Source organism: Erpetoichthys calabaricus, chromosome 17, assembly GCF_900747795.2.
Source record: "Erpetoichthys calabaricus chromosome 17, fErpCal1.3, whole genome shotgun sequence".
NCBI classification, from domain to species: Eukaryota; Metazoa; Chordata; class Cladistia; order Polypteriformes; family Polypteridae; genus Erpetoichthys; species Erpetoichthys calabaricus.
The window spans coordinates 79,927,666-79,940,179 of record NC_041410.2 but is presented as its reverse complement, the minus strand read 5'-3'; the positions used below and the strand labels follow the sequence as shown (position 1 = coordinate 79,940,179).

At 37.5% G+C, this 12,514-nt stretch overlaps 1 protein-coding gene across 2 annotated transcripts in view; it reads left to right on the top strand.

Annotated features, from left to right (window-relative positions):
• LOC114668241 (CTD small phosphatase-like protein 2) overlaps nt 1-12,514 on the top strand; it is a 117,004-nt gene that overhangs the window by 82,029 nt on the left and 22,461 nt on the right. For both annotated transcript variants that reach the window (XM_028823912.2, XM_028823911.2), the window contains one exon: nt 5,378-5,489. In XM_028823912.2, coding sequence (XP_028679745.1) covers nt 5,378-5,489 — 112 coding nt within the window. The remainder of the gene's footprint in view (nt 1-5,377; nt 5,490-12,514) is intronic.

The window sequence follows — 12,514 nt, the reverse complement described above, 5'->3', positions numbered from 1 at the left end:
ACTCTACCATACAGGCCTGATTGGTGGATTGCTGCAGAGATGGTTGTCCTTCTGGCAGGTTCTCCTCTCTCCACAGAGGACCTCTGGAGCTTGGACAGAGTGACCATCGGGTTCTTGGTCACCTCCCTGACTAAGGCCCTTCTCCCCTGATCGCTCAGTTTAGATGGCCGGCCAGCTCTAGGAAGTGTCCTGGTGGTTTCGAACTTCTTCCACTTACAGATGATGGAGGCCACTGTGCTCAATGGGACCTTCAAAGCAGCAGAAATTTTTCTGTAACCTTCCCCAGATTTGTGCCTCAAGACAATCCTGTCTCGGAGGTCTACAGACAATTCCTTTGACTTCATGCTTGGTTTGTGCTCTGACATGAACTGTCAACTGTGGGACCTTCTATAGACAGGTGTGTGCCTTTCCAAATTATGTCCAATCAACTGAATTTACCACAGGTGGACTCCAATTAAGCTGCAGAAACATCTCAAGGATGATCAGGGGAAACAGGATGCACCTGAGCTCAATTTTGAGCTTCATGGCAAAGGCTGAGAATACTTATGTACATGTACTTTCTCAATTTTTTTATTTTTAATAAATTTGCAAAAACCTCAAGTAAACTTTTTTCACATTGTCATTATGGGGTGTTGTGTGTAGAATTCTGAGGAAAAAAATTAATTTAATCCATTTCGGAATAAGGCTGTAACATAACAAAATGTGGAAAAAGTGATGCGCTGTGAATACTTTCCAGATGCACTGTGTGTGTGTGTCTATATATATATATATATATATATATATATATAATATGTGTGTGTGTCGGGTCTTGAAACCCAAAAAATCGATCATAAAATCACACCCTGATGTATACGCCCGTTCAAAAATATGACACTTAAATTTATTTATTTATTTACATCTTCTTGCTTCTTCCTCCAGTTTGTCAAACAAATTGAATTTTGTTGCAGTAGCTCAGTTACCAATTTCTTTCGCCACTTCAACGACTTATAATTTAAAAACAGGTTTCATATTTTCTTCTGATTGAATGCTCCATTGTAGATAAGGGGTGCTCTTATGATAAAGGTGTATGAGGGTGTGAGATACACAAAACAGTGCAAACATTGCTTCAGAATAGTTTCAATATTACCGTTTGGCTCCGTGGTTACTCTCTCAGGTGGGCGTTAACATATCATAGTCTCTTGGACCAATAGCTTGATATTTCCACATTCGACTTGTACGACCAACATTATAAAATACTGGAAATTATACAGTAAAATCAAGCCCTGACTTATACAAGGGAAAACTGAAATTAAGTTTATACGGTACTCTTATTTTATAATTTGTTTATTTTTATATTTACTGATGCTGGCCGTTGTGTTTTTTCTTAGTCCGACCATTTGCTATTGATTGAGCTTATAACATGGAGAAATTCATCCTGATAGTGTGACAGGAGCTCGTTCTGTGACTCCATACTGCCAACCTTGTTGAACATCCGTACTAATAACCTGATTAAAACTAAATATATGTGTAACGTCAGCTCGGTTGATAAAATTGATTGCATACCACATGCTTGGTTAATCTGTTATTGTCACTGATACCTCCAGCAAAAAGCAATATCTTTTAAAATAAGGCAGTTGGGTCCAATCCCGGTTCCCCAAACCCCCCCCCATAAGAGCATGATCAAACATCCAGAGATCACTACTGTGCTCTGACCCACATATTAAGAAATTTGGGCATCTGATTTAATCAGTTTACAGTAATCCCTCACTTATCGCCGACCGCGATAACTGAATTTCCGCGAAGTAGGGACACCATATTTATTTAATTATTTAACGTGTATTTGGACGTTTTTAACACTAGAATTACCAGAGCCTACGAAAAAACTCGTAAATCCGTCCCACCTTAAATCGCGTCTTAAATCCGTTTGCACATCTCCGCCAGAGTCTTTTGTCATCTAAATGTGCTGATAAACAAAAGCTACTAGCAGCCAGCTATTCCATCCCCCCACCGACTTAGAATGAACTTCTCCTAGCTCATGCCTTGCCTTGATTTGATTATCTGGGATTAAAGTGGAGTTTTAGAGTGGAAATAATTCGAGCGTTATTTGGAATACACGCATTTCATGTGTGTTCCGTTTCTACAGTATAGTAGTCTGTGCAAACACATTTTTAAAACAGAAACGTTTTTCATATTCTAATAGTAAATGACAAAATGTAGGCATAAACTATATAACATATGAAGCCTGAAGTCCATATATCAAAGAAACACTTTCACAAAAGGTACAAATAAGAGAACACGTGCGCTTTTATTCAAAAATATAACTGCACAAAAAAAAAAGACGCGTTAGCATGCCACATTGACACTCTTGCTATATCCGCCGCGGTGGCGTAATGGTATCAATTCCTGACTGGGAATCAGAGGGTGGCGAGTTCGATCCCGCACGGCTCCACTTCGAGAAATGAACTGCTCTTATTCTTACAATTTTAGAATAACAACATAAATTTAATTTCAGTCTGTAACAGCCGGTGTAACTTTTGATACTGGTAAAGGTTAGCTTTTTTTTTTTTTTTTTTTAATTCACTTTTCATTCTCGCAGTCGCATTCAGAATCAATCCATACAACCCCATCTGACATAAAGACGCGCTATAGGTCTGCAGTGTACCATGATGCATGCTACCGCCCCCCCCCCCCCCCCCCCGCCCAAAAAGGGTTCTGACACACAAACGCTGGCGAAGCTGCCTTCTTCGTATCTCACCGTCACTTGAAATCAGCGCGTCTTTATGTCAGATGGGGTTGTATGGATTGATTCTGAATGTGACTGCGAGAATGAAAAGTGAATTTAAAAAAAAAAAAAAAAAAAAAAGCTAACCTTTACCAGTATCATAAGTTACACCGGCTGTTACAGACTGAAATCATATTTATGTTGTTATTCTAAAATTGTAAGAATAAGAGCAGTTCACTTCTCGAAGTGGAGCCGTGCGGGTTCGAACTCGCCACCCTCTGATTCCCAGTCAGGGGCTGATACCATTACGCCACCGCGGCGGTTGTAGTAACAGTGTCAATGTGGCATGCTAACGCGGCTTTTTTTTTTTGTGCAGTTATATTTTTGAATAAAAGCACACGTGTTCTCTTATTTGTACCTTTTGTGAAAGTGTTTCTTTGATATATGGACTTCAGGCTTCATACGTTATATAGCTTATGCCTACATTTTGTCATTTACTATTAGAATATGAAAAACGTTTCTGTTTTAAAAATGTGTTTGCACAGATTACTATACTGTAGAAACGGAACACACATGAAATGCGTGTATTCCAAATAACGCTCGAATTATTTCCACTCTAAAACTCCACTTCAATCCCAGATAATCAAGTCAAGGCAAGGCATGAGCTAGGAGAAGTTCATTCTAAGTCGGTGGGGGGATGGAATAGCTGGCTGCTAGTAGCTTTTGTTTATCAGCACATTTAGATGACAAAAGACTCTGGCGGAGATGTGCAAACGGATTTAAGACGCGATTTAAGGTGGGACGGATTTACGAGTTTTTTCGTAGGCTCTGGTAATTCTAGTGTTAAACCCTCCCTGTATTGTTTACAACCCACCCTTTACTCTATTAATAACAGGGACAACTGCTAAGCAATATGAAATCGGTAGATAAGTTTACACTTACTGTATAGCGAAGTACACGTAGCAGCTTGTAGGCGGTCATGACGTCGTCGACCTTGTTGCAAAGATTCCTAAAGCAGATTCCATCCAGACTACTGCCTTATCACGTCCACTTGCAACTCGTTTTGCGCCCTGGTTAAAGGACACTGCGGCCGTAGATCTTATATGCTTTTCCTCCTTTTTAAATAAAAAGAATCGTGGACTCATTGATGCTGTAATGGTGTCCTGCAGCGGTGTAGCTGTTCCCTTCCTTCAACATATCCAAAACTTTTACCTTTTCTGCAGTCATTTGCATCTTCTGTTGCCGCTTGGACACGGCGCCTGAAGCAGTAGCACGTTAATGCTGAATGAGTGAGATGAGGCTTCCTGGTTAATGCAGCACTCCGTCGCTGAGCCAATCAGCAGCACACAGGAACTTAACTGCGTGCTCTGATTGGGTAGCTTCTCAGCCATCCGCCAATAGCATCTCTTGTATGAAATCAACTGGGCAAACCAACTGAGAAAGCAAGTACCAGAAGTAAAAAGACCCATTGTCCGCAGAAACCCGCAAAGCAGCGAAAAATCTGCGTTATATATTTAGATATGCTTACATTTAAAATCCGCGAAAAGTGAACCGCGAAGTAGCGAGGGATTACTGTACAATGATTTTGTAGAAAAATTAATTATATTTTAAGGACACTAAATCATACTTTAAAACTTATTTTTTGGAAATAGCATACCTAGTGAACAAATACTTTTAATCATGTTTTTATAAACTGAAGGTGCAGGACACGCTGCTGGTTGCAGAAATTCCTACCTTCTTGTGTGTGTAAAAATCACTACTTTTTTTTTTTTTTTTTTTTAATTCTTAGTCTAAATAAATTAGGTGGGATGGTGGCTCTAAAGGTTGCTGGTTCAAATTTTGTATTTATCAGAATTGATTCCACTCCGTTGGGCCTTTAACCTGCGATTGCTATGTCCTGGGTATGATGTTAACCTGCATCCAGCCCTGGAAGCAGGTCCTTCAACTTGCAGAGAGCACTTGGGTGTTGGTGGTAGGTTTGGCACTCCAGCCACTGTTATATTAAAAAAAAAAAAAACTGTTCCAGTCCATTAGAACTAGTGTGGTGCTGAGGTGTCACCAGTTGCACGGCTGCACTCGGGTCCTAATTTGGGATCCTGAGGTGTTTCATCATGTGGTGGGTGCAGCAATGTGCTGTATCAGTGCATGCTCCAAACCACTCTTACTCACCTCTATTTCATTCTAAATACTGACTGAATTTGAAACTGGGCTGGCTATTTCAGCTTGATAAATCTTTTATGGCTCTTATTTTCTTATCACTTTGCTGTATCTGTGACATGTTTTAAGTTGTTTTTCCTTGAAGTTTGTTTAAAGCTGCCTTTTGCTGACAATGGGGCATCTGTGACCGACTGTTAATTATGAACAGTGAAATCCAAAGAATAAGTCGGTGGTGACTGAGAATGTTTTGGTATTCGCTGTCTTTTCTAGAAGGGAAAGCTTACTGGTAGCTGAAATGACCAAAGAAATCCACAGATTCTCGTGCCACCAGCAAAGGGGTACTTCCACATGTACACGAATCAGTCTTCTTCTCTTAAGTTAATACTACAACTGGGGTTTTAAATATACTGGTAACTACACACTCACATGTGCTTTATGCATTATGTTTGTGGTTAATGGCTGCTTATTTTTGATCTTTTGTTTTTGGCTTAATCAAATTTTTATGTTGTCTTTTTTTAGGTACTATTTTATCAAGCATGTCCCACCTTTGACAGAAGAACAGCTAAATCGAAAACCAGCCCTTCCTTTGAAGACACGAAGCACACCAGAGTTCTCACTGGTTTTGGACCTGGTCAGTTAAAGATCACAAGACTGTATGGCTTGAAATTTACTTTTCAATGTAAAAATAGATTTAAACGTTAATTTCCTTTTCAGTTTGTAATATGAACCTTAGTACAAGTCTCTTGTTGTTATTATTATTATTTTTTTAATGTAAAGAGTGTTTTTGATCTTTACATGTGATTTTTGGTTTCATTCCTTTTCATAGTTGCAGTGGTGTAAGGCAGGTAACACATTCTTAGAACATTGTGCACCCTGAATCTCCAGTCAGGTTGAGTCACTTGGAGCAGTGCTCCTCTGTGCATTTAGACTGCTCTGCCATTCAGTGTATTTTGTGCATAAGAGTAGTATAATTAGACTTACTGAGCCCCTGAATTGATAATAGCAATTTTAGCAATTTATTTTCATATGTTTTGTTCATTTTCTTTTTTTCTCTCTCTCTTCCATCTTTTCATAGTTAATTTACGTACTTGTCTAATACAGGAGGTAAAACCCTTCTTTTAAGAAGAAACCCTATGTGCACAGGCTTTTCATCATCAGATTTTGCCACTATTCACTACAAACCTTTTAGGGAATTGTCTCTAGACATGTGTTCTCATTCACATCTGTTCTTACGAGTGTAATCTCTTGCAGAATTTTAAGACGGCATGCATTTTATAATCCCAAATGTGCACTGTAGACTAGGGTCTGACCGACATGTCCAGCGCTGATACTGGGCAAGTATTGAGTCTCTAACAATGTATCAGTAGAACCTCCATCATTAGTATGATGTTAAAACCCTTCAAAGCAAAACCTGTTATATCAAGTTATTTTCCTAGTATAGATGACCTCAGTTTGAAACTTCATTTCCCCTTGTCTGGTATGGACAATGACACATGCACAAGTATGGTAAGAAACTAAGCAATAAAATTGTACAAACTAAACAATTACGGGGCTTCAAAATGCTTAACTTTGCCAGCATTAATTGTCCTTTTGTATAGAACATGCATAAAATTTACTTACTGTTGCACTTTAGTTTCATAATTTTCCTGTTGAAAATGCCATATTCCAGGATTTTCTGCTTTCACCATTGTCTTCACAGCCTGCCAAAATGGCCACTGCATGCAGGAGGTTCTCGCTGGATAACTAGGATTGTTTTTTTGTGAAAGGTCAAATGTTTATCCAGTGAAAAAGAGCAAACATCCAGCTTTCAGATTGTTGTACTTTCTCTTTATGCCTCTCTGATACAGCAGTCAAATTGGAAGTGCACCAATTTGGCAGATAATTGTTGGTTTAACACCTATTCCAGCATCTGTTTTCGTATCAAAGTAATGTGCAGAATGAAATACTTGGTGTATCAACTCTTGGAAGAGTAGTGATATGGATTTCTAAGTCATATAGACTTCCCTCTGTAAGTCAGAGCAGTTGTTTGATAGGACCGTTTGTCAATAAATACAAGTCAACCTGTGCTTGTTGTACATTAATATTTTTTCTGAGAAAATTAATACTTAAACATGCCAAAAGTATCGGTACAATTTGTATCTGCAATGGGTCATCTTTGCTGCCCACATATCAATATTATTATTGGTCTAAAAACATTGGTTGGGAACTCCTTTATTTTATAGAATCTAAGACTTTTATCTCTATAGGACACAGGAAGAATTGAGTGTATAGTGATCTAAAAGCTACTGTAATCATTTCAAAAACTACTGAGATAACTGTTTTCTAGTAGTTGGTATGGCTCTTACTTTAATGATTTGAAGTTACTGTAAAGTAATAATCAACAGATTTCCTTTGAGAGGTAAGCAATGCACTAATTAATTCTGCTTAATGACATGAATTAATAAATTTTTAAAAACATTTAATTGAATGGATTGATTTTACTGTTGCATCAATTGTAAGCTGGAGATACAAAGTCTTATTAAAGGTAATATGTAGGGGCTACCTTTGACATTTATAACATAAAAATAATGTCAGAGAAAACACCTAAATATTATCTGAATTCATTCTTAATAAATTGTAAGGTCTCCATGGAGTGGTGTTAGCATTATTTTGTTCTTTTTAGACTTTTAAAATACATTGTTACATTTGTTCCACCTTTTGTCCTATGCTTATGAGATTCAAACACCCACCCCTAAAATCCTAAACTGGATTAAGTGTGTTTAGATAGTTAAGTTTTGTGCTTTATGCATTTTAAGACAAGTCAATTTCACTGACATTCTAACAATTAAATATTAATATATGTGGAAAACATGTTGTTTGGTTTTATTAATAAATATAGCAACACATCAGAAACATATGATTTTAAGTTAATGTTCTGATTCCAAAGTAAACTTCTGATTTTGTGCTGGAATAGGTTATACCTTTTATATTTTCAAACATTGAGGCACACTGTACTGTATATAGGGGGTGGGCAAAGGTATGCAAAGGCGTATTGTTCGTATGGAAAAAGACATGCAGGTTATGATTATTATAATAGAATAGGGCGCTTTGTACAATTTTTAAACAGATTATTTTCATAGGAATTGTTACATATGCATAATAGACCTAACTATTTTACATTACAGTGAGTAATTAACCATAGTAAAAAATAGTAAAACATAATAAATTGAAAGAAAATTACGTTTCATATTGTGTTAGAGGTATTTGTTGCATTATACGTTTTCGTTCTGTTTGGCTTTGAAATTAACACGCAAATACTTTTAAACTTACACTTTTACTGTAAAACGTCAGTAAAAACAATATTTGGAATTAACATTTCATCTATGTTGCTTTGAATTTTGATTCAGAGTTTGGCGTTGCGTCTTGACAACACAAAGTATAACTGCCCGTGAGTGAATATCATTTCTTTCTCTCTAATAAATAAACTGATTTTTTCGAATGTTTGTCCCTGTGGTTTGTTAATTGCCATAGCAAAAGCTATTCTAATGGGAAACTGTAAATGTTTTAATACGAATGGCATATCTAGGTCTCCTTTGGTGTCTGTTTTCCACAGACGTACAGCATTACCTTTCTTCTCGCTTGTTAAAATTTTACATGTCAGAATTGTTTGACCAATTTGGAATACAACTAATCTTGTCCTATTGCATAGCCCATCACTCATTCATAAATTATGCAATAACATTATGATACATCCTTCTTTAAACAGTAATTCAGCCAGTGGAAGACCAGACGGTGTTAATGGTTGTAGATATTCTATGGGATATTGTAAGATGATATTTTCATCTTCCTCACAATCACCACCAACTGTTTCAGCATAGTCTATTGATACGCATTTAACCAGTTTGCAGTGTAACTGATCAACAGTTGTTGCATTAATTTGTTTGACTTCATCGTTTCTTAGTGCAAGGATTGCCCATGTACTCATTTCTTTTGTTGATAACCCTTCGTGATGAAGTTCTTCAATAAGATTTGGACATAATAATTCTTCTTTCATTGGGAACATAAAGTGAGGAAAACATAATTTCTAAGAGCTGAGAGCGCAGGAAGTGTATCTGACAAAAGCATTCACACGAATGAGAGGTGAGAGGACCGTGGATGTGTGTTGTTAATCATAAATGGTTGAGAGGAGGATGGGACTTGAAAAAATCTCTTGGCAATTGTCATGTCTTGCGGGACCTGAAAAAATCTCTTGGAAATAGTCTTGTCTCGTGTCAAGATTTTCTCTATTATATTAAAAAATCTTGGGACGAGACAAGACTTTTTCAGAGAGACTAGATGAGACATTTTCAGAGAGATAATTTCAAGTCCCAAGAGATGAACCAGACTTTGTGCCAAGAGATGAATTAAAAACCTAACAGGTCCAAGCAGGGGCAGAAATAAGACAAACAGCAGGAGAAGAAAAGGACAAAGAGTAAAAGACAAAGTAAAACGTTGTAAAGAGGTTCAAAAACGTTGGCGCGCTACACATGCAGAGAAGGTAGAGAGTATGAAAGTACTAAATTCGAAAGTTTAAAAAAAACTGATAGTAAAGATTGCATTAGCCTAACATGGAAATTGTAGATTGTAGATTAGACTTGTATATCGTCAAATTCGTGTTGCCATCAGGGAAAAGTAGTGTTGCTTCCCAATGAATAGGCATATCCGCGAGAAATAAGATTTGTTATTTTGTAAAAGTGAAATCTACAAACACTACAGCCAAAATATCCAAATCTACAATAACCTCTTCGTATCATTCAATGCTCAAAACCTAGATTTACACGATTCAGGACCATACACTATGAGAATCTGTGGTCCCGCAACAATTAAAGCTACTGCAAGTTTAATTTCAAAGAAACCACAATTCGGTCAGGTTTATATTTATGATCACGGAGAAGCGATGCAACATAGAATTGAAAGAGTTAAACGATCGGATGTATTAGAAATTTTACAGCCAATAATGGGTACAAATCCATATGTCCAAAAGTATCGCACTTTACACAAAATTTATCTGAAAAACAAGGACAAAGAAGTTTTCTTGGATTTCTGTATGAATCTGAAAGATCATGCTTGCATATATAATAAACCAACATTTGACGAATTGACAGCAATAATACAGGAAAAAGCTGCTGTTGCTGTACGTTGTATATAAGAGCCAGATCGAATGTTATTTCCTTATTTACCTTTACTTATTTACCTTTATTTACTTACTTCCTACAGTGTAAAGTGACAAGTAGATGGCAGAGCTCCCCTTGTACATATACAAAGCACAGCGATAGCAAAAGTGCGACATGCATTTTTGCTCCGATGTAGAACCGTCGTCATGACCTGAGTTCACCTCTGTTATAGCGCGTCTTTATGTGAAAACAGCAGTGTCAGATGTGGGGGGGGGGGGATCGTGAAGTGACTGAGAATAAAACTGAATTTAAAAAAAAAAAAAAAACAAAGCTAACCTTTACAAGTTTCATAAATTTACACCGGCTGTTACAGACTGAAATCAAATGTATGTTTTTATTCTAAGATAGTAAGAATATAAGAGCAGGCCACTTCTGAAAACAGACTCAACTGGAGTCGAACAGGATACCGTTGCAGCACCGAAGCAAGTTGTAGCAAATGCATGTCAATGTCACACCCTAACACAGGTTCTTCTTCTGCAGTTATAGTCTTGAAAAGAAGCGCACTTGTTATATTTGTGCCTTTTGTGAAAGTGTTTATTTGAATATTTGGACTTCAGGCTTCACACATTGTACACTTCTTGTCTACATTTTGTTAATTATTACTAAAACATGAAAAACGTTTGTTTTAACGAAGTGTTTACATAAATGTGCATGTGTTCCAAATAACGATATAGTATTTATTAAAGGTGTCATTTTGCTTGACTTCTCACTCTATACAACTCTAAGCAACTAACGCACAGGTAAACAGACTTGAGCTGAGAAAACTGTGTGGCAATGGGGGGATGTGATAGACTGCTTGCGGCTTATCGACACATTTACAGGACAAAAGACGCTGATGGAGAGGTGTGAAGCTATATAAGGTGGGACGGATCTACGAGTTGTTTCGTAGGTTCTGGTAATTCTAGTGTTAATGCCTGAATGAATCATCCACAGAGCAGTTAGTTCTGTGGTTGCAGATCACTTGTGCACAACAATCCCCAAACAGAAACACCGTAATTTTTTTTTTCTTTCTTCGAACTTTCCTTGTACTGTGTGTTTTTTTTTTTTTTTTTTGCTGCTTTTGTTTTCAGTGGTATTCAGTGATACCTTTTGCTTATTGCTTGTCAACATTTGAAAAACATCCATTGGAATTTAACTCATTGTCACCCTCCTATAGAGAAGGCAGACACGAAAAAACGATAACGGTTCATATTACAGAAAAAAATTGCATTTTTGCAGCTCAATTGCGGCAAAAAGAAAAAAGACGTTGCCAGTGAATTCGGAATTTTGCCATCGATACTGTCAACTTTCTTGAAAGACTGAGCAAAAAAACAAAAATCTCGGGTTGCAGATGTATGCGAACTGCTGCATTTGAAGACCCTGAATAGCCGTTTTTATATGATTCAGTGATGCTTGTTCAAGAAACTTTCCTATTACACATTCAAAAAAATATGAGGTTTCCAAACTTTCTTGGGACCTCCCTCAATTGGACAACACGCCGAAGAGCGTCCTGAAGTGTGATCACCGTGTCTGTGGAAGACTGTTTATATGTTGCCGGGGCAACAGCAGGCTCACAGCTCTGATACGGCTTAGCACTGAAGCAAACAGAAAAGATCTCGATGGCTGATGCAAGGAACATTGCAAATGCATGGAACAGTATTACTTGGCCACTAATCTGGTCACAACCCCGTCTGACTGCTGTGTCTGTGTATAGGAGAGTGGCAGATCCCGCTACAAAAAATATCCGTGCTGTTCCTGTTTCAAGCTGAATAAAGCTGGTTTTGCTAAATTACTGAGACTCAGCCTTGTGTTTTGGGTTGTAAGACAGGGACTTATAGTGTGCCCACGATCTTTTAGGATTCGCTTGTGTGGCGCTTTACTGCAGTGCTGTGAGCCTGCTGTTGCCCTGCTCTGGCAACAGACAAACTGCTCCTGGCAGTTCGTTGTAAAAGAATTTTACCTGTAGTTTCCAAAGACAGAGTTGATATTCGTGTTTATCCAAAAGCGCAGCATGGTTCGTCACAGATCCGGGAAATGACGAGCATGTAGGGCCTGCACGGGGGTTGGCGAGTGAAGCGAGTAGGTGGCAAAGCCCCCTAGTCTTATAATAGAGAGATTTATTAACTTTTTCATTAACTCAATGGCTTAAAGAAGAATACAAATAAGTAGACAAATACAAATAAATAATTAATAATACAAGAATAAACTCTTCCACATACTCACAACTGTAAACCTTCTTTAGCCCACCCCTGAATAATTACAGGCAGAAATGGGAAAGCACTCTCCAGCACAGGTTAAAAGCAAATCTAATTAGTATGAAGTATACCAGCTTTGAACTAGAGGTGTCATATTAGCCAAAACATTAAGTTGAAATATTTATTTTAAGGTTAAATTGTGTGCATGTTTTGTATGTTATATTTTATTTCTTTTTTTTGCCTGCAATACATTGGTAAAGCATGAAATGCTTATGATTATGTAGTTTTCC